General features: G+C 35.5%; 1 protein-coding gene across 1 annotated transcript in view; it reads right to left on the bottom strand.

Moving 5' to 3' along the window:
* LOC145140655 (putative disease resistance protein At5g66910) overlaps nucleotides 1–18,578 on the bottom strand; it is a 24,206-nt gene extending 5,628 nt beyond the window's left edge. The window contains exon 1 of the mRNA XM_079074071.1: nucleotides 17,984–18,578. Coding sequence (XP_078930197.1) covers nucleotides 17,984–18,578 — 595 coding nt within the window. The remainder of the gene's footprint in view (nucleotides 1–17,983) is intronic.
* Nucleotides 18,579–27,373: the final 8,795 nt, after the last annotated feature.

The raw sequence follows: 27,373 nt of genomic DNA, 5'->3' as shown, positions 1-27,373 counted from the left end.
ATAAGTTTTTAAAAAATTTGATTTTTTTTTTAAATTGCAAGTTTTTCAAAAAAAAACTGCAATTTTTTTGAAAAAAAAACTTGTAATTTTTTTTTAAGAAAATGTAATTAAAAAAACTGCAAACTTTTTAATAAAACAGTAATTTTAAAAAAAAAAATTGTAATTTTTTTTCATAAAAAACTGTTATTTTTTTTAAAAAAAACTGCATATTTTTTACTAAAGCTGCATTTTTTAAAATATATATATAAATTTTTAAAAATCAGTAAATTTATATAAAAAAAAATAAAATCTTTACAAAACCCTAATTTTTTTAACAAAAAAATCAACATTTTAGGTGCATATATGCATATTTTTTTCAAATGAATACATGCATATTTCTTATATTATAATATTCGTAACTAAATCATAAAAAATCTCATTTTTATTAATCAATCTATAAACATAATAGTACAAGTATTTTATTCGATAAAAAATAAAATATAAAAAATAAAAAATGCTACGAAGATTCACAATGTTATCATTTCTTCATATCAAGATTTTCATATTTTCTTCAATTTATCACTTTTCACCTCTTCAATATTTTCCACAAATTCTTCAAAATCTACAAGAAAATTAAAAATTTTGATTAATACAAGAACACTCACAAAAATGCACATGTATATATCGTATAAGATTTACATGTGATTCATATGTAAATTACATGTGATTTACATGTGAATCACATGTAATTTATATGTAAGTTACATGTTATTTACATGTGAATCACATGTAATTCTTATGTGATTCACTTGTGATCTACATGTGAATCACATGTAATTCATATGTGAATCACTTGTGATTCATATGTAACTCATATGGGATTCACTTGTGATTTACATGTGAATTACATGTGATTTTATATGTGAATTACATGTGATTAATATGTGAATCACTTGTGATTTATATGTGATTAACTTGTGATTTAAATGTGAATCACTTGTGATTCCAATGTGAATCACTTGTGATTCACATGTGAATCACTTGTGATTTACATGTGATTTACATGTGAATCACATGTAATTCACTTATGATTTACATGTGAATCACATGTGATCCATATGTGAATTACATGTGATTTTTTTCTATAACGATATGAGATTTGCTGAATTCCAAAACACAAATTCAAAAATAGAATACTAAAGAAGCAGATGGTGATTATTAGTACACTATATAATTAGTTTATGTCCAAAAAATAATATAAATATTAGAATGTTTATAAAGATTCTGCATTTTTTTAAATAAAACTATTATAATAATAATATTCATGTACCTTGGTTGTTGTGCTCCTATTTGCATTATCATTTATCAAACTCATCATCTACTCTAGGGTTTCATTGCAACAATCAATTATACAAGTTCTGTATAATCATTTGCATTATCATTTTCAGGTGAATCGGTTATTAAGTTATCACTTGATGTCTTTTCAAGTTTTGTATGATCACTTGAATCAATTACTGTCACAACTGGCATTTTGCTAGAAATTCTATTCTCATGTAAACATCACCTTACCATATCTCTCTCTTTCTTCTCTTATTATCAGCCAAAACCCCTCCCCTCACCTCTTCCATTTTTCCTTTCAAACACTTTCAAGGCTCTCTCAAGAACTCATCTCTACTCCTCTAAATTTCGAGTTTTTGGGTGTAGCTTCAAGAGAAATCTTCTCCAAGAATCATCATCTTGGGTAAGTTCTTATTTAGATCTATGGGTTAACTTCTTGAATTCATCAAAAACCTCTTCTTAACCCACATTATTTCATGATCCATACTCTAGAACTTCATAGAACTCGAGATCTACTCAAGGAAGGCTTGTTAGAGCCAAAATCTCTCTCTTTTCTTCACCAAACCGAAACATCAAAGCAAAAGTGAGTTCATACCCCCTATTTTCGATTTTTACTTTGTTTTGGGGGAGAATACAAGTTGTGTTGTGTAGATCTATGTGTGTATGCATGAATATGTGTGTTTTTCATGATTTATTTGGTGATTATGTGTTATTTACTTCATAAATCTAAAGTATGTTAAGAATATTAAGTTTATCACTTGGATCTACATGAAAACCTTGAGAAAAGTATGTATTATCACATATAATACATGTAAACTAGTAGATCTGGGATTTATACACTTAAAATAGTAAAAATGAGTGTTGTGTTCCAAGATCTATAAACTAAACTCAAAAATCAGCCTTTCACAGGAAAGTTTTGGTCCAATCTCGAACTGTTTTGACCACCTAAATGATAATATTTTTCAAAACTGTTTTACATGCAAAAAGTTTAGGTTTCTACCTTTAAAATGACTACTCTCACGTTTTCATACGATTTTTCTACAATTCTTGGCGAATTTTACAAAACTGTCTATCGGATTTGAAATAATTTCGGACCAACCTGTGAAGGTAAGCAATTTCACACTTGTTAGAAGCCATTAAAAATTATGAGAAACATTTTGAACAAAGTAGACAAAATTTCCAAACTTCCAGAATTTACGGATCTAAATTTCGACTTACGATGATTTTTCTACAAATTTTCCAACAACTAGGTCGGAAAAGCCCAAAACCAGAAAAATGTGTATTTTCACAAAAATCAAGCCAAAAATGATATTTTTGACAAAAATGGGTTTAAAATGTTATTTTTACCACAAACTAGTCATCAACACAAGTTTTGAACAAAATGGAGACTAAAGTGTTATTCTTACGAAAATTGGGCCTTAATTGTAAACTTTTGGCTTATTGGGCCAAGAACGTCCTTTTTACAAAAAGTGGGCTTTTATGCTATTTTAGTGAATACTTGAACCAAAACCAACGATAAACTAACAAACGGATTAATTTGATCATTTTCTAGGTTACTGGGCCTTAGTGGCCCATTTTTATGTGTGATAGGTCCTGTATACTATTTATATGTTTATTGGGCCTCATTGACCCATTAACATGTGCGACGGACCTTGGATACTATTTGTGTGCTATTTGGACCTGTAAATACCTTACATGTGAAATGGGCCTTAGTTGTCCTTTCATATATATTTCGGGCCCATGTTATATAATCTCATTTCAATTGGGCCTTGAAATGATTTACATGTTTAGCGATGCCTTAGTGGTTCAGTTACATGGTTCATTGGGTCTAGAATGAGTTTATACCTTTCTTCGCGTAAATTCGATTAAGGATCTAGTGAGTTTTGTCGATTGGCACCTATTAAGTGTACGATCGTAGCCTGTAGTTATAACCAGAGTCTCTTGGAGGGAGAGCGGGGATTTGTGTATAGATCTATACGGGGATGACACCCCACACCTGAGTTGTTCGCTTCAGTTAGACTAACTCAGTCTAGGGTGACGAAAACCTTATAATCAAAACCGGCGTCCAACAACGCCAAGACAGGCGAAATTGTCATTATTTAGTATGGTTATGACGACTCACTTAGAGGAATTAACGTTATGAAGTTTACGGAAGACCATTCTCTTTTCTTTTGGATTACTCGGAAACATACTCGTACTGGTACTCAACCTCGGGGGTTGGTATGACAGCTTTCTCTTTTACAGACAACATCGGGTTGTCTGGGAACATTCTCTTTACATGCTCTTTACATTCTCTCTACATTTTCTTTACCCTTTTAGTCAAATAAACAATAACATACATGCATTAATACAAGATCTGACACAAACATACTAAACAGTTTGCAGAAAATATAGGATTTTCTGGTGGTTTCAAAGTTATACAAATCATTTTCACAAACATGCTTATGAACTCACCAACATTTTTATGTTGACCTTTTTAAATTAACTTGTATTCTCAGGAAACCGTTGAAGCAGGATGAACGAAACAAACTAATGGATATTGTTTTATATTTTGTTTCATCATACTCTGACTATTTTGGCATGTAATATTCAAATACAATACTCGATGTAAACAATGAATGTTGTTATATTACACGTGTGATGATGATGATGTTATGTTTCAATTATATACTCTGTAATGATACTACAATGTTGAAAGTCACACCAAGCCCCCGGACGTTTCCGCCGTCTGGTTCGGGGGTGTGACAGATTGGTATCAGAGCATTGTTTATAGTGAACTAGCATATCTAATCATACAGGATATGCAACTATAAATACAATGGGACTAAACTACTCTGAACATAATAATTAAAATACATACTTATGTGTGCATTTTAGATTAATAACACAACAAGAACAGAAAAAGTCTTTGGAGGATTTGAACATCACTATTAAACCCGGACAGTTATGTAGTCGTATTGGGGGTGAATGTAGCCTGATCAACTACATTCATTCAAAATACGACCAACATGTGTTCAGGAGTAATTGTGATGGACAATGAATCAAAAACTTACCATTTAATTATCGAAAGAGCTTATAGAACCAAACCTAAGTAGAAATTTAAAACACTATAGGAGTATTTGGTGTGCTGTTTGTTTCTAGTATTTATACAACTTCGTGCGGACGCTATGGTCGGGTATCATTAGCCAGGAGAACCCTATCTCCCTAATTAGGGGAATGCAGGGTGGCTTGATCCAAAGGAAGTCCCATAAGAAGACTCAGAGAAAGATCCAGAGGAGGAACGTGAAGTAGAACTTATAGATGAGCCCGTCGAGTCAGTAGTGAACCTCGAAGAGGAAGAGCTTGAGGGCAATGACGATCATGCCTCGGATGCAGAATCCAAGGTCATCAATCTTCCATACATGGCCAGAGTACCGGATTATCGTAAGGGCCCCGATGGCCCCACGTCCCATGGGCACACGATAATTGGAGATGGAGTCACCAGCAGGGGATACGACCACACTACGGTAGGAACCGAGGTTTCTTCGATCTTAGTCATAGAGGACCAGCTGACCGGGCCCTCCCAGTCATGGTCCGGCGCACCCGAGACGTTGGCAACCAAACTCAGGACACCCACAATCAAATGGACCAAATGCGGGCTGCTGTTGAGAGAACTGAGAGACAAACTGAGGAAGTGATCGGGACTCCCAAACGAGGCAGTTAGTTCGGGAGGCACGACTAAGAGATACCGAGCGACAAGTAGCTCGTCTCTGAGGTGCATCCACTTCATCAGAACCACCACCAGACACTTTCTGCCACGATTAGGATCAGCCTTTTCTTTTCCCCCCTACTATCTAATATGACTCTCTTTCGAGTACTAAGATGATACTTACCAATGAAACAATTATGTGCTATTACATAAATTCAATTATATGCACAACCGAACCCTCGAAACCGCTAGATACTTAAGGATATCGGAGCCAAAAACAACCCATATACTCTAAGGATAGACGTAACGATCGTGCCAAATTTGCGATTATCTACTACCATAAATACATCATAGGGATGTAGGTGGAAACAATGAGAATCATACGACAAGACGCGAAATTTATAGAGTACAACCAGGAATGACGATCACTACTTACGATCTGGCTTATCATCATACAGCAGGAAAATGTCATCCCACATAAATAACAAGCACACCCACGAGACACCGCTCCTGCAGATGGACTCTGCTACATTCAAAGCTGTTGTAACAGCGGCAGTAACCGCTGCTATGGCACAACTCAACGCAAACAACACCAATGGAGGTGGAAATAGCATCGACGACTCCATCCGAAGGAACGAGCACGAAAACCAAAAAGTGACTGCTTATCAAGGCACTCCAAACCCCAAGCTTAAGAGCAGGAAGCGAAAGTCTGGAAGTAAGAGAAATGGACAGCCAACTCAGGGGTTCTCAAAGAAGCAACATGTTGTTGCTGTTCATGCGACCATGACCCCTACTATATCAACATCAGCGAGACCATATGCTGGAAGCCTTCCAAAATGCAACCAATGCAATTTCCATCATAAGGGAGCCTGCCGGGAGCCGCATTGTGAGAAATGCAACCGAAAGAGTCACACCACCAAATACTGTAGAACTTACCACGACAGAATTGTCAGCCAAACAAAAACAACAACAATCGCAACAACCTTAACAACAACACCAATGATGAGACCAGTCACACCTGCTATGGGTATGGAGGAACCAGTCACTTCAGGCGCAATTGCCCCAAGAATAACAATCAAGGAGCAGAAGGATCAGGAAAGGTCCTGACCTTGGGTCAAGGCGAAGCAGTCCAAGACCCGACAATTGTTACTGGTACGTCCCCACTTAACAACTCTTTTGCTTGCATCTTACTCGATAGTGGAGCTGAGCGAAGCTTCGTTAGTAACAAATTCGAGCAATTACTAAAACAACAACCCCAGAAGCTAAACGAAGCCTTCACGGTGGAGATGGCTAAGGGGAAAAACCGAATTAACCTAGGATATTTATGTAGAGTATACCTTAACACTAAACAACCATTCATTTCAAATAAATTAATGCCAGTAAATATTAGGAGTTTTGATGTGATAATCGGCATGGTTGGGTTAAGCCCCCACCGTGCTGATACTATGTGTCGCGAGAAGGCCGTTTGCCTTCACCTCCCCAATCACGAAACTCTAATAACCTATGGTGATAAACCTGGCGCCAATCCTCGTCTTAACTCATGCATTAAGGCACAGAAATGCCTGCACAAGAAGAACTACGTTTTCCTCGCTCACGTTGTGAACAAGGCCAAGGAAGAAGTAAGCATACAAGGTATTCAAGTAGCATGCAATTTTTCGGATGTATTCCCCGACGAACTTCTGGGAATACCCCAGAGAGACAGGTCGAATTTCGAATCGACCTCATACCGGGAACCACATTAATTGCCAATTTACCCTATAGGTTGACTCCCGCCGAAGTTCAGAAGTTATCCAGTCAATTAAGAAAATTTTTGAGCAAAGGATCCATCGGACCAAGCTTCTCACCCTGGAGAGCTCCGGTCTTGTTCTTCAAGAAGACGGATCCTTCAGAATGTGCATCGATTTTAGGAAATTGAATAAGCTCACTATCAAAAATCGATACCCACTCCCTCGGACTGACGACCTATTTGAGCAGGCCTAAGGAGCCGGTTGCTTCTCCAAAATAGATCTAGGAACCGGTTATCATCAGCTCCGAGTTCGAGAAGAGGACATTCCAATAACTGCTTTCCGAACTCGTCACGACCATTTCAAATTCGTTGTGATACCCTTCGGTCTAATGAATGCTCCCACGGTATTCATGGACCCTACAAACCGAGTTTTTCCAACCATTCCTAGTCAGCCTTTTCATTATTTTCATTAATAACGTACTCGTCTGCTCACGAAACAAGAACAAACACTGTCAACACCTACGACCGGCTTTGGAGGCATCGAAGCCGGAGAATATCGCGAAGGAAGCACTGCGTGGATTGGATAAAACTCTCGAAGTCAAAAAGACGAAGCTTATTATTACAAGAGTTGGATTGGGCACTATTTAGGTGATTGTCGATAGGATTAACTAAATCTGCTCATTTCCTGCCAATAAAAGAGTCGTACAAGATGGAAAGATTCACACGGATTTATATCAAAGAGACCATGAGACTCCATGGAGTGCCAGTGCCTATAATCTCGGATCGGGATAATAGATTTACCTCACAATTTTGGCAGTCACTCTAGAAGGCTATGGGAAACACAACTAGACATGAGCACTGCTTACCACCCTCAAACCGATAGCCAAAGCGAACGGACCATTCAAACACTCGAAGACATGCTCCGAGCCTGTGTGATTGATTTCAGCAAGTCATGGGATACCCAGTTGCCTTTGATTGAATTCTCATACCATAACAGTTATCGCAATAGCACCAAGGTTGCTCCTTTCGAGGCTCTTTATGGTCATAAATGCAGATCACTCGCCAGTACTCTCACGGGACCAGAAACCATTCGCGAAACGACAGAGAAGATAATTCAAATCAGAACTCGACTTCAAGCATCACGAGACAGACGAAAGAGTTATGCTGACAAATGACGAAAACCTCTGGAATTCCAAGTCGAATGCTGGGTACTATCGAAAGTCTTTCCCTAGAAAGGAATGATTCGCTTTAGGAAACGGGAAAACTGAACCCACGATACATTGGACCGTTCGAGATTCTTGCCCGGATTGGTCCAATGGCTTATAGGCTGCATCTACCTGCCGAACTCAGCAACGTACACCCTGTGTTCAGCGTCTCGAATCTGAATAAGTGTCTATCAGGAAAAACTCTTATCATTCCTTTAGAAGAGATCGAAATAAACGAGAATCTCCTGTTCGTCGAAGGACCAGTCGAGATAATGGATAGGGAAATGAAGCGTACAAAGCAAAGTCGTATTCCAATTGTGAAGGTTCGATGGAACGCAAAGCGTGGACCGGAAATCACATGGGAACGCGAAGATCAGATGAAGCAAAAGTACCCTCGCCTATTCCCTCATTCATGATCCTACCTTTCGAAAGAATTTCGGGACGAAATTCACTCTAACGGGGGGATGATGTCACAACTGGCATTTTGCTAGGAAATTCTATTCTCATGTAAACATCACCTCACCATATCTCTCTCTCTCTCTCTCTCTCTCTCTCTCTCTCTCTTCTCTTATTATCAGCCAAACCCCCTCCCCTCACCTCTTCCATTTTTCCTTTCAAACACTTTTAAGACTCTCTCAAGAACTCCTCTCTACTCCTCTAATTTCGAGTTTTTGGGTGTAGCTTCAAGAGAAATCTTCTCCAAGAATCATCATATTGGTTAAGTTCTTATTTATATCTATGGGTTAACTTCTTGAATTCATCAAAAACCTCTTCTTAACCCACATTATTTCATGATCCATACTCTAGAACTTCATAGAACTCGAGATCTACTCAAGGAAGGCTTGTTAGAGCCAAAATCTCCCTCTTTTCTTCACCAAACCGAAACATCAAAGCAAAAGTGAGTTCATACCCCCTATTTTCGATTTTTACTTTGTTTTAGGGGAGAATACAAGTTGTGTTGTGTAGATCTATGTGTGTATGCATGAATATGTGTGTTTTTCATGATTTATTTGGTGATTATTTGTTATTTACTTCATAAATCTAAAAGTATGTTAAGAATATTAAGTTTATCACTTGGATCTACATGAAAACCTTGAGAAAAGTATGTGTTATCACATATAATACATGTAAACTAGTAGATCTGGGATTTATACACTTAAAATAGTAAAAATGAGTGTTGTGTTCCAAGATCTATAAACTAAACTCAAAAATCAGCCTTTCACAGGAAAGTTTTGGTCCAATCTCGAACTGTTTTGACCACCTAAATGATAATACTTTTCAAAACTGTTTTACATGCAAAAAGTTCGGGTTTCTACCTTTAAAATGACTACTCTCACGTTTTCATACGATTTTTCTACAATTCTTGGCGAATTTTACAAAACTGTCTATCGGATTTGAAATAATTTCGGACCAACCTGTGAAGGTAAGCAATTTCACACTTGTTAGAAGCCATTAAAAATTATGAGAAACATTGTGAACAAAGTAGACAAAATTTCCAAACTTCCAGAATTTACGGATCCAAATTTCGACTTACGATGATTTTTCTACAAATTTTCCAACAACTAGGTCGGAAAAGCCCAAAACCAGAAAAATGTGTATTTTCACAAAAATCAAGCCAAAAATGATATTTTTGACAAAAATGGGTTTAAAATGTTATTTTTACCACAAACTAGTCATCAACACAAGTTTTGAACAAAATGGAGACTAAAGTGTTATTCTTACGAAAATTGGGCCTTAATTGTAAACTTTTGGCTTATTGGGCCAAGAACGTCCTTTTTACAAAAAGTGGGCTTTTATGCTATTTTAGTGAATACTTGAACCAAAACCAACGATAAACTAACAAACGGATTAATTTGATCATTTTCTAGGTTACTGGGCCTTAGTGGCCCATTTTTATGTGTGATAGGTCCTGTATACTATTTATATGTTTATTGGGCCTCATTGACCCATTAACATGTGCGACGGACCTTGGATACTATTTGTGTGCTATTTGGACCTGTAAATACCTTACATGTGAAATGGGCCTTAGTTGTCCTTTCATATATATTTCGGGCCCATGTTATATAATCTCATTTCAATTGGGCCTTGAAATGATTTACATGTTTAGCGATGCCTTAGTGGTTCAGTTACATGGTTCATTGGGTCTAGAATGAGTTTATACCTTTCTTCGCGTAAATTCGATTAAGGATCTAGTGAGTTTTGTCGATTGGCACCTATTAAGTGTACGATCGTAGCCTGTAGTTATAACCAGAGTCTCTTGGAGGGAGAGCGGGGATTTGTGTATAGATCTATACGGGGATGACACCCCACACCTGAGTTGTTCGCTTCAGTTAGACTAACTCAGTCTAGGGTGACGAAAACCTTATAATCAAAACCGGCGTCCAACAACGCCAAGACAGGCGAAATTGTCATTATTTAGTATGGTTATGACGGCTCACTTAGAGGAATTAACGTTATGAAGTTTACGGAAGACCATTCTCTTTTCTTTTGGATTACTCGGAAACATACTCGTACTGGTACTCAACCTCGGGGGTTGGTATGACAGCTTTCTCTTTTACAGACAACATCGGGTTGTCTGGGAACATTCTCTTTACATGCTCTTTACATGCTCTTTACATTCTCTCTACATTTTCTTTACCCTTTTAGTCAAATAAACAATAACATACATGCATTAATACAAGATCTGACACAAACATACTAAACAGTTTGCAGAAAATATAGGATTTTCTGGTGGTTTCAAAGTTATACAAATCATTTTCACAAACATGCTTATGAACTCACCAACATTTTTATGTTGACCTTTTTATATTAACTTGTATTCTCAGGAAACCGTTGAAGCAGGATGAACGAAACAAACTAATGGATATTGTGTTATATTTTGTTTCATCATACTCTGACTATTTTGGCATGTAATATTCAAATACAATACTCGATGTAAACAATGAATGTTGTTATATTACATGTGTGATGATGATGATGTTATGTTTCAATTATATACTCTGTAATGATACTACAATGTTGAAAGTCACACCAAGCCCCTGGACGTTTCCGCCGTCTGGTTCGGGGTGTGACAATTACAGGGCGCACTGGACTTGAGATGATCATTGAATCAGCACCAAAATTGTTTGATGGTGTTTTACCAGTGATGGATATTGTTATTTCTGAAGTAGCATCCTGCAAGAATTAGATGGCATCAGGATCACATACTAAGAGAACAGACAAATGATGTACAAAAAGTAACCTTTTTCTTACTTTTGAGAGATTAGATTTTGATGACTTCTTCCCAAAAAACACAGTCTTGATCCACTTTCTAGGAGACTTCCCCATTCTTGACTAATAGAAATGTTACAGCTCTAAATTCTCTGCATTATCCCAAAAACAAACTCTCAATGAAGCTACAGGAAATGAAACATAAAACACAACCAAAACTGTGAAAAGAACTATCCCAAATTCGAACAACTAGAATGATATCAAGATCAATATGTACAAAAGGAAATTACCACTCCATCATACTCAATAGGGTGTCCAAACCAGCTACTCTGTATAATATGTTAGAGAAAACAAACTTTTTTGCCACCAAGTAATACAAAATTTAATTCCAAATTGCAGTTACTTGAGGAGGATACAAAATCATGAATGTGACTAGAATCGTTAAGAGCATAGCAACTGGTTGCAGGTAAAATCACAGAACCAACGATGCATGTTTGATAGAGGAAAGCTGGAAATGAAACAAGAAAACGAAGTTTTCATTCAAAAAAAGAACAAAAGTGATATACATTAAACAATTTGCTTCTTAATTCTTACAGAGATGAGTAAATAACTACAAATTCATAAATTACCTGGAAAAATGGCTGAGAAAAAACTGATCATTAACAACATTAGAGCATATGTTAGGCCTTGGGTACCAAGAAAATACAAGCATACCAGATGCTCAAAATGCTGCAGTAATCCATTTAAATTGTATTATGAAAATTTATTTGTAAAAGACGACTAGTTTCTGACATTATATTATATGCTCAAAAGGCTGCAGTCTTCCACAAATAAAAATATCTCCTACATTTCTCAAAATATAACCAAAAAAAATCTTCAGAATACTAAATTGGAATTGGTTCCTCATTCATGAAGTCAAAGTGAAGTTAACATGTGATATTTCTCATTGAGGCATTTCATCGAACATGTTGAGTGCAAACAAATATCTATATTTTTCAATAACACATGTGTCTATTTTTATACCTACAATCAACACAAGGATTTAACTCTTCTTAAAAACATATTGACTAAACAGGTTCAACTTAATGATTAGGCAAAAAAAATTCATGAAGGTCAAACAAAGGTCAGGAGTTAACTATAGAAACAGATGATACCTAAATTTTGATCGACAAGGGATCATCTTCTTCGTTCAGGTCTTCAATCCACAGTGGAGGCCGAGATGAAGTCGACGATTACGGTGTACTCCAGGGAACAATTGATGGAGGATAAACGATTTAAAATCAAAGCATCTTCAGTGGAGTTTTTTCTATGAAGAACGTGAGATCAAGGAGTTCAGCAACAATGAAACTTCGATCATTGGGGGATTTCAGATTTGTGTGAGTAGAAGCAATTTCAAAATCGAAAGCATGGAATTGGAAGAAGGATTGGAGGCAATTCGACGGAGGTGAGTCGTCGGAGGATGGATCGTAGCTTTGAGCGAGAGAGGAAAACGGGGAGGAAAGAGAGAGAGATGAAAATGTATTTTATCAGATATTAGATTTAATAAATCATTTAATTATACTTTTATTCCTATAATACCCCAAACTGAATTAATTAAGATACCCCTCCTTCTTTTTTTGTCTACTTATTTACAAAAACGCCACCTTGCATCTCGACCGTTTCTTTTTTTGATCCAACGTTCCACCTTTAGTTCTCGGGTTCTCGGGAAACTTTGAGTTCTCAAATGATCATTTCTCTCTCTCTCTCTCTCTCTCTCTCTCTCTCTCTCTCTCTATATATATATATATATATATATATATATATATATATATATATATATATATATATATATCAAGGTTGTAAAAATCGTTCGACTATAGTTCGACGGTCGACTGGTGTTAAGGGATTAATCGGTCTTGGCGGAGATTAATCGGGGACCATAGATTATTAATAAAATATTAAAATTAATTAAATATTAATATATCTTAAGAAAAAAAAGTACTTTAAAATTAGAAAATAAGAAAAATTGTAATTTGGAAATACTAAAATATGAACATTTTGTTATAATATTTGACATTTTGAAAATTTGAAAATTTTGGAGTAAAAAAAAAAGTTGGTTTTTTGAATTTTTTTTAAAATTTTTAAAATTTTTTTTTTAAAATTTTTAAATTTTTTTTGACATTTTTTGAAATTTTTTTTGACTTTTTTGACTTTTGTTGACTGATTAATCCCGTCAAGGCCGATTAATCTCGCCAAACCCGATTAATCATAAATTTCCGATTAATGGCCTAATCCTCGACGGTTGGAGAACGCCAAGCGATTAATCAACGATTAATCGCCGATTAATCCCGATTTCTACAACCATGATATATATATATATATATATATATATATATATATATATATATATATATATATATATATATATATATATATATATATATATATATATCAACACAAATTAAAAGAAATACAGGTTCAATATAGAACCAATCATTAAGCATAAAACCATACATCTTCCTATTCACCTTTGAATTATTAGATCAACGATCAATATTGACAAGGTTGCATTTGTTTTTAATATGTTTAAGTGTTTTAACCTATTTTGTAATCAACAACTGAGGGCAAAATTAAGTTTTCATCATTCCTTCGTTTTAATCAGTTACACACCCTAGAAGTACTACAAATTTCCTCCATCGTCTCTTTGAACCATCAATGTTCACCCCTAATTGCAGGAAGCTTATTTAAAATAATATTTACATTCCATGTTAAAATAATCGAATTCATTATTTAGGGGTCAAAGTTTTTTTTAAAAGAAATATTTTCTAGATGATATTAGTTGTGGTTTGATGAAAAATGGGTATTTTCAAGCCATAACGTAGAATTTACTTATTTATAATGTTTGAGTTTTAGTTTCAGTGGTTTTTTGTTTGCCGTTTTAAGTTTTGTGAACTTCTAAGGACGAATCATCATTAATTACACGACTCATTGTCTTTGTATATGCGATCAAAGTTTGAGTTAACAAAATTCAACTTAGTACTCCTTTACAAAGTAATAATTGGTGAAGTTAAAGTTATTTACCATGTACATTAGTTCATTTTCCGGGTTTTTGTATAAATGTTCATAATTGAACATATATATGTTCAAAAATGAACTTTTATATATTTGATATTCATATATGATAGTTATATTCATACATGTTTAGTACTAAACATGCATGAACATGAAAATTTATGGGTTTTTGAATAAATGTTCGTTTATGAATATAGGGACATTACATATATTTGATATTCATGTCGGATGGTTACATGGATACATGTCCAATATTAAACATGTATGAACATGAACAATATAATGGTTTTTTTTGTATAAATGTTCATTTATGAACCTAAGCACATTAAATTACCCATCTATACATGTTCAACATTTATGATTATGACCAAGTTTTTTTGCTGTTCATTTCCGAACCCATACACATTGCATATATTTTATATTTGTATATAATGGTTACATTCATACATGTTAATTATTGAATATTTATGAATATGAAAATTTTATGGGTTTTTATAAATGTTAATATCTTAACCCATCCACATTGCATATGTTTGATATTTATGTATGATGGTTACATTCATACATGTTTGAATTTTGATATTGAATATGTATGAACATGTCCAATTTATACGTTTTATATACCTATGTTCAAAATTAAACATTGACGTGTACTTTTGTAATCCTTTTATATATATATATATATATATATATATATATATATATATATATATATATGGTGAGGTTCAATAGAGAACCATAATTAACCAAGGAACCAATCGTGAGCGTCGGAAATCATAACGATCAACGGGCAAGGAAATAAATGTACACTTTTACATTGGACGCACACACACCGGATTATACCAAAAAATTCACCATTTACAAAAAAAACCCACCATTTTTTTTCGTTTTAAATTTTTTTTAAGCCATGTTTTTTATCAAAAAAAAAAACCGAATATACCTTTGTTCACGATTTTCCGTCCTCTTTCCATAGAGATCTATGATGATATATAAAAAACGAACTTTTTTTTTTCGAAAAAAATTCACTTTATTTTCTTTGATTAAAAAAGTTAAGGTCTATTTTTATAGAAAAAAAATTAATAAATATATCAAAATTCATATTTTTTGTACTTTTTAAACATAGATTCATATTCATATTAAAAAAAACGATATTTCAGTTCAGATTCACATTGTGAACCTGTTCAGATTCATATTGTAAATCTGTTCAGATTCACACTGTGATTCACAGTGTGCATAATAATAACTCAGATTCACAGTGTGAATCTGAACTGATCGGAGTTTTTTCACATTGTGAATGTTAAAATTTGAAATATTTACAGTTTAGATTCACAGTGTGAATCTACACTGATCGAGGTTTTTTTTTTTTTTTTTTTTTGTGAACATTCTCAGATTCACAGTGTGCATAATAGTAATTCAGATTCACAATGTGAATCTGAACTGTTCGAGATTTTTCATATTGTGAATGTTAAAAATTGAAATATTTACAGTTTAGATTCATAGTGTGAATCTACACTGTTCGAGGTTTTTTTTTTGTTTTTTTTTATTTTTTTTTATTTTTGTATTAATCGGTGTTGATGTTTATTAATAGAGTACAAAAAATTAATATTTTTTGATAAAAATAAACTTAAATATTGAAAAAACTAAGAAAATTAAGTGGGTTCGGTTTTTATATATCATCATGGATCTCTATGGAAAGAGGACGGAAAATCGTGAACAACGGTATATTCGTTTTTTTTTTTCGATAAAAAACTTGGCCTAAAAAAATTTTAAATGAAAAAAAAGAAGTGAGTTTTGTTATAATCCGGTACATGTGCGTCCATTATAAAATTTTACAACCCTTCCTTTTGCCGTTGATCGCTTTAAATTCCGACGCTTTGGATTGGTTCCTTGGTTCCTTGATTAATAATGGTTCTCTATTGAACTTTTCCATATATATATATATATATATATATATATATATATATATATATATATATATATATATATATATATATATATATATATATATATATATATATATATATATGATTTGTATCGATTACCTAAAATTTTGATATATAAGGATAGTAATTAATTAGTTTTAATTAATTCTAAATTTCATGGGATTTAATTTGTTTTTGTTATTTTTTTTTATATAAATAATATTTTACATTTTACGTCATACTCTTAATGAATCTATGGATAAATAAAGTGGTTCTATGATTCAATGGTAATTTGGTTGTATGTTAAGGACGTGTTCGGCACGGAGCGTTTGCGAGCGTTTGAGAGCTTCAAGCTTCTAGTGTTTGACAAAATGCTACTTTTTGAACAAAAAGTCTCGTTCGCCACTACAAGCTTCTAGCGTTTAGTTTAAATAAAACGCTCCAAATCCAAACGCTACTTCATGTAGCGTTTGACAAAACGCTACAAGCTAAAAGCTACCCGCTACCCGCTACAAGCTACCCGCTATCAACTAATTTTGCCGAACACACCTAAATCCACCCGTTTATTATATTCATGATATCTTAAGATTTTTAGTTTATCGAGTTGGTGTTAATATAACGAGAAACAGTTTAGTGAAAATGTTATCCTATTGGTATCGATCTTAGACGAATACTATGTAGCGTGACTATACTCTAGAAGTGAGTAATAAAAAGTGTTTATTCACTTGTTAACACTCAGGAGACAAAAATTGTAATTTGTTCCCACCCAAAAAGGCTGAAAGAAATTTCTACACTCTTGTGGCATATACATGTATAGGCCAATGCAATGACAACTATTCACACATATTTACCGTTCGTATATTAATTGAAATTTTAAAATGTTTATATTACCGGTCAAAAATTTACTCTAACTTAAATCATATTAAATATCCAATTATATTATACATTTAAAAATAACATTTGTTCACTTGTTAAAATCGAGGAGACAAAAATTATAATTTTCTCCCACCTAAAAATGTTGAAGACAATTTCGTACTTCAGTGTGGTATATATATGTATAAGCCAATGCATTGTCATATATAATTGAAGGCAAGCTTCAAAATAAAGCTTGTATAAAAATAACGTGTAACAAACTTTATGAACCAGAGAATAACATGTTTAGCCGATAAGCCGATTTCAATATACATTTGTTATCTTAAATTAAAATAATAATAATAATCACTATATTTTGGATAGCTATCATAAAAATCATTATATTTTGGAAACTTCACAAAGCTCATTATATTTTGGATAATTATATAAAAGTGATTAAGATTTTTTTTTTTTTTGACACCCAAGATATAATGTTACAAATATTGTAATGTTAACATAGCATTTTAGAATGTCATATCATCAAAACTAACACGTCATTCATATAAAATCACCATACAACCTGGTTGACCGATCAAATGCGCAAAATTATAACAAATTGGTAAAATGAGTGTCCATCTTGTGACAAAAAATAACGTAGTTTCAAAATTAAATTATCGTATAAACTTAATGATTTTTGTAGAATTTTCCCAATAATTTAACCAAATGTTCGGTTCTCAGTTGAAATGATTAGTCTGAAATATGATGTAACAATTAGTGGTCGCCAAGTAGATGTTTTTGCAGATTTTCTGTTTTATATAAACAAAATAGTAAATTCTGACATGAGGTATTATAAAAGATGCTTGCCGTGATGAGATATTTATTAGAAAAGATGTGTGCTATTTATTTCGAGGGAATATATATAAAACTTCAGTTCTCTTGGAATTTTTTTCATAATCAAAATATAATCTAGTTCTTTGCAAAGCTATATTGATGATGGAATAAGTTTGAATACCTTGAATATCGTGATTTTCCATGAGCAATCTTACCAAAGTAGTCTTCCCACAACCCCCTGCAGCCGCAACAACTACAACTGATTCTTTGAGGACCATCGCCTTCAAATCCCTAAATTGTTCTTTAAACAATGAATTCAAGCATGGAACCTGATCATTTTTCTTCTTTCGGTTTTGCACATTCATTTTCTCCGGCAGATCCTTCATATCCCTCCGCAGATTCCTTAAATCCTCAGTGATCAATATCTGAATATCAATCTGACAGAATGCCAGAAACGATGCATTAAACTCATCCAACTTCTCCGAGTGAGTGTATCTCTTGTAGATATTCCATTTGATATGCTCACATTCCCGGACAAGCTTCTCCCCGTCTCTCAGCTTAGAGATAAACGCTTCTTTTCCCCGTTTTGTTTGATCCAACTCTTCACTTAATTTATCGATTTCTTCGAAGGCAGGCATGAACTTCATTATGATATCTTGTATTTGAAGGAGTTTGGATTTAAAGTACCAGGTTTGGTTTATTACGTGTATGATAGCATCTGATAACTTAGAAAACGCGTCTCCGGCCACAGCTCCTACCAAAACTGCTTGAGTCATTGATGAATTTCTGTAGAGCAAAGGAACTTTAAAACTACTGTAATTATCACAGTAGAAATCGTTACAGGGGAGGGCTTGAAGATTATTAGACAAGTTGGAGATAAAAGAAAACAGGGAAATTGGGAGAACATTCGCGCCTTAGACCATGTTTATAGAGGAAGAGGCAACCGACGGATGGTGGGGCAAGAAGCATATATTGCAACAAATAAAAATGAAAATACTACATTCACACATAAGGAAGGTCGTCCGACAAAGAAAAGTCACGAACCAAACTTTGCCATATGAGATAATATATTTATTAAAAAGATTATAAAAATATATCAAAGCTTATCTGTCACACCCCCGAACCAGACGGCGGAAACGTCCGGGGGCTCGTGTGACTAACAATTGAATAATCATCACGATGAATATACATGAATCATAACACGATCATCACCAACATTACATAATACAACTAGCATTGTTCACATCAAGTACATTGTTAAAATACATAAGTTCCAATTGTTAAAAGTACGATAAGTTCTGTTACATAAAACGAAACCATACACACTTGCAAATCTTCCAGCTTAACGATTACTTGAGAATACAAGTTATTTTGAAAACGGTCAACATATATAATGTTGGTGAGTTCATAAGTATGTTTGAGTAAAAGTCTTTGTATCTTTCATAAAAACCCAGAAAATCCGATATTTTCTGTAAAATGTCTGAAAATGATGTGAAAATCAAGTATAAATGCATCTGTGAATCTCATAGTTATAACTTATTTGAGTGTAGTTTAGATTCATTGTATTTTGAATAAATGATAAGTGTATATGAATAATTTCCCCAGAAAATCCGATATTTTCTGTTTTATAACAACGTCTAGATTCTTGTATCGTTAAATAAGTCATTTTGCATTGACACAATTAAAGAGTTTATCTTCAAAAGGTTAAACTTTTGGTATTGAATCCCTATATAAGCCGTTATAACCATGCATGATAATGACTAGGTCGCCCGTCCTAGTATTTTTCCAAATGCCGGTCTTACTAAGGATTTTGTCGCCCTAGACTGGCCTAGTCTAGCTGTAGCGAACAGCTAAGGCGTGGGGGGTCACCCCGTATAGATCTATACACAAACTCCCGCTTTCCTACCAGGAAACTCTGATTATAACTACAGGCTACGATTGTACACTCGGAGGTGCCAACCGACATGTCTCACTAGATTCTCAACCCCTTTTGTACTATGTTTAATGTTTACGTATATGTGGTATGTTTTTGTATTCGAAAGGTACATATATAAGTATACGAAGTTTAATGATTACACAAATGTATAATTACGGCCTATTAACATGTGAAATTTCCATTCCAAGCCCTATTAGCATGTAATTAGACCACAAAGGCCCAATAACATGTAAGAGGGTAATTTAGGCCCAATAGGCATGTAAATGGGCCACAAAAGCCCAATAAACATGTAATCCATAACTTAGGCCCAAATTAACATGTAAGTAGGTCGCAAGACCCAATAAACACGTCATGGAAAACATTGGGCTCAATATACACTTAATTAGGCTCTTAGGGCCCAATGGCCAAGTAACGTGTATATTAGGCCCAATAAATAGTTATCGACGTATTCCGTTCATTCGTTTTGTTCAGTTGTTTGTTTTAGCTCAAGGTTTACTAGATTGATGATAAGAAGCTTTCTTTTTGTAAAAATGACATTTTTGGCCAATAATTCTCCAATTTTTAATTAAGGCCCAAAGTTTTGTAAAAATGACACTTTAGTCCATGATTTATAAAAATTTGCAATTTTGTCCCAAATGTCTAAAAATTTACGGTTTTAGCCCAAAAAGTTATATTTTCACATTTAGAACCCTGTTTTGCATAAAAGTGCATTTTCAGCCCCTTGTTTGTAAAAGTTTACACTTTCGGCCCAATTTTTGGAAAATTTTACATTTTTGGTCCAATTTGAAAATAAATGTTATTTTCACCCCCAAATTTGGTTTATTTACATTTATGACTAAAAATCTGGCCAAATAACATTTTTAACCCTAAAACTTCATTGTTTTTCGCAAATTGGGCCCAAAACCGTGAGGCCCAAAAGTTTTGGCCCATTAAGCTTAAATTTGCACTTTGGCCCTTTATAAAGTATGTTTAACATAAAAACACCTTTTTATACATGTAGGACCTGTTTGGCCCTTATAAAAACATAAATGTCACTTTTTGCCCTTATCTTTTGTTTTCTTGACAATTTTGACCTTTAACAAGGTTTTTGTTGAAAGCTTTTGTATCTTAAACATGTAATCACTTTTGGCTTGATAATGTGATGTATATAATGTCATAGTTCATAGATCTTTGCTAAATAATACTTAAAATTTCGAGATTTGGTAAGATCTAACACATTATTACCAAATAAACTAAGAATTCACACAAAACATGCATATAACACATAGATCTACACATTTTACTTGCATTCTCCCCCAAAAATCATATGAAAACCGAAAAAAGGGGGGTATGAACTCACCTTTGCTTGATGTTTCGGTTTTTGAAGAAGAATTGGAAAGGATTTTTGGTCTTAGCACACCTTTGTTGTGGATCTCGAGTTTATGAAGCTTCTAAGGTGTGATCATGGAATAAAAACCATGTAAGAAGGAGTTTTTCATATTAAGATGAAAGAAGATACTTGTGTTTGACAATAACTTACCAAAGATTTGAATGACTTGATGAAGATCCTTAGAACCCTAGCAAATTTTTTGAGATCTTGGAGGAAGGAAGAGGATGATTTTAGAGAAGTTTTGAGAGAATTTTTCAAGTGTGTGTGTGTGTGTTTTGGCTCTCGTCCGAGAGTAGAAGAAGAGAGGGGAGAGAGGTAGTGAGGTGACTAGCATGGATGTATGGGGGTCCTTGCATGGATACATGTTGAACAAAATGGAGGTGGCACCTCCAAAGTCAACCCCCCTCCCCAATTTCACTTTTTTTTTTGTTTACATGGGCCGAGATTTTGGGCCAAGAAGAAAGGGTGGAGTGGTTTGGGCCCATTAACTTTAGTTAGGATATTTGGATCCTAAACATAAAATTTTTCGGCCCATTGGGCTCTTGGAAGCATTCACGGCCCAAATAGAATAAAAGAATGGGCTTATGGCTCACTAAGGTTAATAGGATTAGTTATGGTCCAATAAGGCCCATTAGGGTTAGAATGAATCATTCTAGACCCAAATGGTCCAAAATGTTTTAGATTTATGAATTGGGTCTAATTAGGATCCAATTAGGGCTTCTAACTCCAATAAAGTTGAATTGGGTGCTTATTGGTCCATTAGGCCCAATAAGGAATTTCTAGTCCAATATGGACTCAAACCGGGATTCTTAGGGTTTTTAGACTCTTTGTTGAACATAATTGATGAATCTAAATGAGCATTGAGTGAGATTTACTTAGAGTGCATGTTTTACAATAGATGAACGGTTACATAGGAATAGAATTTCCTAGCTAAAATGCTAGTTGTGACATGATCCCCCCATTAGAGGGAATTTCGTCCCGAAATTCTTTTGAAAACTAGGATTGTGAAGGAAAGTATAGGTGAGGGTACTTCTGCTTCATCTGATCTTCACGTTCCCACGTGAATTCCAGTCCGCGTTTTGCGCTCCATCGAACCTTCACGATCGGGATGCGACTTTGCTTTGTATGCTTCACCTCCCTATCCATAATCTCGACTGGTTCTTCGACGGACAGGAGGTTCTCGTTTATCTCAATCTCGTGTAAAGGGACGACAAAGGTTTCATCTGATAGACACTTTTTCAGATTTGAGACGTGGAACACTGGGTGTACGTTGCTGAGCTCGGCCGGTAGCTGCAGCTTGTAAGCCACTGGACCAATCCGGGCAAGAATCTCGAACGGTCCAATGTACCGCGGGTTCAATTTTCCTCTTTTCCAAAATCGAATCATTCCCTTCCATGGAGAGACCTTTAATAGCACGCGATCCCCGACTTGAAATTCTAGTGGCTTTCGTCGCTTGTCAGCATAGCTCTTTTGTCGGTCTCGCGATGCCTGAAGTCGAGCTTTGATTTGGACTATCTTCTCGGTTGTTTTTTATGAATGATTTTGGGTCCTGTAAGAGCACTGGCTGGCGATTGCCCTTTTGCTAGTTGAGTGTCACCCACCTCGGCCCAACATAGGGGCGATCTACATTTACGCCCATAGAGAGCCTCGAAGGGAGCAACCTTGATGCTCATATGATAACTGTTGTTATAAGAGAATTCGATCAGAGGCAAGTGGGCATCCCATGATTTGCAGAAGTCAATCACGCAAGCTCGGAGCATATCCTCGAGTGTCTGGATGGTACACTCACTCTGACCATCCGTCTGTGGGTGGTAGGCGGTGCTCATATCTAGATGTGTTCACATTGCCTTCTGAAAAGATTGCCAGAATCTTGAAGTAAACCTGCTATCTCGATCCGAGATAATAAATACTGGCACTCCATGGAGTCTCATAACCTCCTTGAGGTAGATTCGGGTCAGCTTTTCCATCTTGTAGGATTCTTTTATTGGCAGGAAATGAGCGGATTTTGTTAATCTATCGACGATTATCCATATAGCATTCAATCCGTCTGCCGTCTTTAGCAATTGGGTCAAGAAGTCCATAGTAATCCTTTCCCATTTCCACTCGGGTATCACTGGTTGTTGCAGTAGTCCCGAGGGCTTTTGGTATTCTACTTTCACCTTGGCGCAAGTAAGGCACTTGCCCACGAAAGTGGCTATCTCTGCCTTCATATTAGGCCACCAATATTGCTGTTTGATATCCAAATATATTTTGTCTGACCCCGGATGAATGGAATATTGCGTCCTGTGGGCTTCATGCATGACTACCTCTCTAAATCCCCCAATTTTGGGAACCTATATTCTATTCATGAAGTAGTAGTTTCCGTCGTCTTTGACTTCGAGTTCCTTCTCCATTCCTCGTAACGATTCACTAGCGACATTCTCTGGATTCAATGCGTCCAATCGGGCTTCCTTGATCTGTGAGGCTAGATGAGACTGGATGGTGATTGACAGGGTCTTCACACGACGACTTGAATACTCCTTTCGGCTCAGGGCATCGGCTACTACGTTAGCCTTGCCTGGGTGGTATTTGATTTCACACTCATAATCATTTAACAGTTCAACCCATCTTCGTTGCCTCATGTTTAGTTCCTTTTGATTTAGAATGTGCTGGAGGCTCTTGTGGTCTGTAAAGATGGTGCACTTGGTACCATAGAGGTAGTGCCTCCAAATTTTTAGGGCGAAGACCACCGCCCTTAGTTCAAGATCATGCGTGGTGTAATTTACTTCATGCGTTTTCAGTTGTCTGGATGCATAAGCAATTACCTTCCCACGTTGCATAAGGACACAACCTAAACCCTGATTCGAAGCATCACAGTAAACTATGAAGTCTTCGGTTCCCTCCGGTAAGGATAGCACTGGAGCACTACAGAGGGCTTGCTTCAAGGATTGGAAGGAAATTTCTTGCTTCTCGGTCCAGTTGAAAGGTATGCCTTTCTGAGTCAATGTGGTGAGGGGTTGGCTATCTTGGAGAAGTTCTGAATGAATCTTCGGTAGTAGCCTGCGAGACCCAGGAATTGGCGAATTTCCGTTGGCGTTGCCGGAATTGCCCAACTTTCGATTGCTTTGATCTTGGAGGGGTCCACGTGTATTCCTTCTTGACTGACTACATGGCCCAGAAAGTTTACGCTGCGGAGCCAGAATTCGCACTTGGAGAGTTTTGCATACAACTTTTCTGTGACAACCCGAAATTTACTCCGTCACTGTAACCCGTTTCCGTTAATAAAAGTTGATTCTATTAAAATTTTCCGTTAACTTTTATTATTAAAATAATTCATTTGAGTTATTAAAATAATATATATTTAATGACGGAATAAAAACAACTAAGTCGGGTTACGGTTAGTTTACCCGGTAAAAACACCTAGCTCCGTTTAAACGACAGTGTATGGTGGGTCCCCACTAGGCAGCCATATATAAAGGAGGAGTGTCCACCTTTAGAGCCTTTTCCCACCTTGGAGCTTTCTCTCTCTACTTTCTCTCTCTAAAAATCGGGTTTGGCTCAAAAACACCACTTTCAAGCCTCAAAAATCAAAGGTAATCTTCCTAACTTGATTTTCTAGCTTAGTATTCATGCTATTTCGAGTTGGATCATCCAAATACCCCAACATGCATGTGTTTACGGTTTGGGGAGCCTCCCAAAACCGTAAACTCCCATATGAGGGTTTTGAAGCCCCAAAACACTTCCAAACCTCTCCTAATGCTTAGATCCTTACATGCATGGAGTTAGAACCACAAGATCATGAGTTTTTGGCCATGAACATGAGTTTACGGTTCTTGAATGTTTAAAAACCGTAAACACCCTTTCAAGGGGTTTTGATGCTCCTTAACCCTTCCAATGCATGTCTAATGGCCTTGAAACTTGCTTGAATGATCTTAGAACCCTAAAACATGTCCAAAGGAGTGTAAACATGAGTTTACGGTTTGGGAACGTCTCCCAAAACCGTAAACACCTTCCAAGGGTGTTTTAATGCTCCAAACACTTTGCATGGCTTGTTTTTGAGTCTAGAACTTGCATGAATGGCCTACAAACCACCAAAACACTTGGAAAATGGACAAACATGGACAAAGGTGGGTTTACGGCCGTAAACCCATGAGTTTACGACCGTAAACTCCCCAAGGGTGGTCTAAGGACCGTAAACCCTAGAGTTTACGACCGTAAACTCCCAAGGAGTGGTCCAAGGACCGTAAACTCCAAGGGAGTACCCAATTGAACCCTAATCACTTCCCAAGCCTTCGAATTGATCCTAGGAACCTTCCTTGCGATGCATGAGACCTTTAGACACACAAACTCACCATTTCCATGAGTTTACGGCCGTAAACTCATGGGGGAAATGGTCTCCCAACCGTAAACACACTTAAGTGTGGTCAAGTGAAGTGTAAACTCCATAGTGAGGCCATACACTCCTTAGATGCCACCTTTAGCACTCCTAACACTTGAAACAAAGTGTTTTCGTACATTGAAGTGCCTTTACTCACTCAATTAGTGATTACACAACTAATTAGATACTTTATACATCAGTACATGTTACATAGGATCCGTGTGTGTGTTCAAGTCCTCACTTGACACCTAGCATCCTACTCGGCGTTTTCATCCACTTCACTCACTACAGGTGAGTTCATACCCCTAAATGAACCTTTTTAAATGTTTTTAACTGTTTTATGGGGGGGAATACAAGTTGAACCAAATAAGTTATAGTAACAATCGCATGTGGATTATAACTTGCAACCAAAAGGATTTTCTACACTATTAACCGTTTTTACCACCAAAAAGGGATTTTCTATACTTTCAACTATATTGCCAATTAAACTGTTTTCAAATGCTTACCAAATTCATTTTCGTGTTAAATCACTATAAAACTATTTTCCAAAATTCGTTTAAACTAATTTTTATTCTCAAACCATATCTACACCAATATATTTATATAAGTAAGACTTGAAGGACTTAGGACTAATAACTCACCTTACTTCCTGTTCTTGTTTGATTGTGGGCTTAGGGTATTTTGTTATTAGTCCGACTCTCGTTGAATTCTTAGTTATATATCTTATATATTTGTGTCAGATATAAAAGTTTTCATATCAGTTCAATGCCTTTGGATATCAAAGACACGCAACCAACAACACTATTTAACTATAATAGGTATCTACACCAATATATTTATATAAGTAAGACTTGAAGGACTTAGGACTAATAGCTCACCTTACTTCCTGTTCTTGTTTGATTGTGGGCTTAGGGTATTTTGTTATTAGTCCGACTCTCGTTGAATTCTTAGTTATATATCTTATATATTTGTGTCAGATATAAAAGTCTTCATATCTTAACTATAATAGGTATAGTTAAGGGACACTACTCAATGCTACTATTGCCATGACAACTACTAGAGTCAGTTCAGTTGTGAGTCAATATACACTATATACTATACAAGAGAACACTATATACTATACAAGGAGAACATTATGTACTATACAAAGAGAACACTACATACTATACAAGAGAACTTACTAAAATAGAATGTGACATACTATTTCTCGATACGACACATCTTTGTGCTATCACCGCGTAACCAGAGTCTCCTGGAGGGAGAGCGGGCATTATGTGTATAGATCTATACGGGACAGACACTCCCACATCCCGACTGCTAGCTACAGTCCGAGCCGTCTAGGCCCAGGGGTGACAAAATGTCACATCTACATATGACTCGGAGGGTCAAAGGGATTCGATCGTCAATCAGCATGGTTACGTACGAGTTCACATTCAAACCTTTAATTAATACTTTAAAAATTAAAGGCAACAGACTCCCTGAGGAGTATTGTACATTTAATACTACCTGGAGCCTGCATTTCATTACATATGGCCGACAGTGATACTGTTGGGGTAAAACATTTTTCTCATAACTATACATGGATAAAGTCAAACTATATTTTCAAAAAAATAACTACTGGGAAAACTTGTACATTATCAAAGGAACAAACAAACCATCGGGTCTTAGTGAAGACTACTTTTTCTGGAAAACATAGGGTTTTCTAGGGCTCATACTATTTTCAAACACCGAAACTTTCTTTTACAAATGTATAATTGTGAATTTTTGTATACAGGAAATGACACTAAATACTTATGAACTCACCAGCTTTATGCTGATAAACGTTTTCAAAATAACTTGTATTCTCAGGTCATCAGTAGACAGGTACGGATGCCGCTTTTGAGAAGACGAAGCACACATAAGACTCCAC

This window comes from Lactuca virosa, chromosome 9 (assembly GCF_052849685.1).
Source record: "Lactuca virosa cultivar CGN04683 chromosome 9, Lactuca_virosa_CGN04683_v6, whole genome shotgun sequence".
NCBI classification, from domain to species: domain Eukaryota; kingdom Viridiplantae; phylum Streptophyta; class Magnoliopsida; order Asterales; family Asteraceae; genus Lactuca; species Lactuca virosa.
Note: the sequence above shows the minus strand (reverse complement) of the source record. Positions and strands in the feature narration are given on the sequence as shown.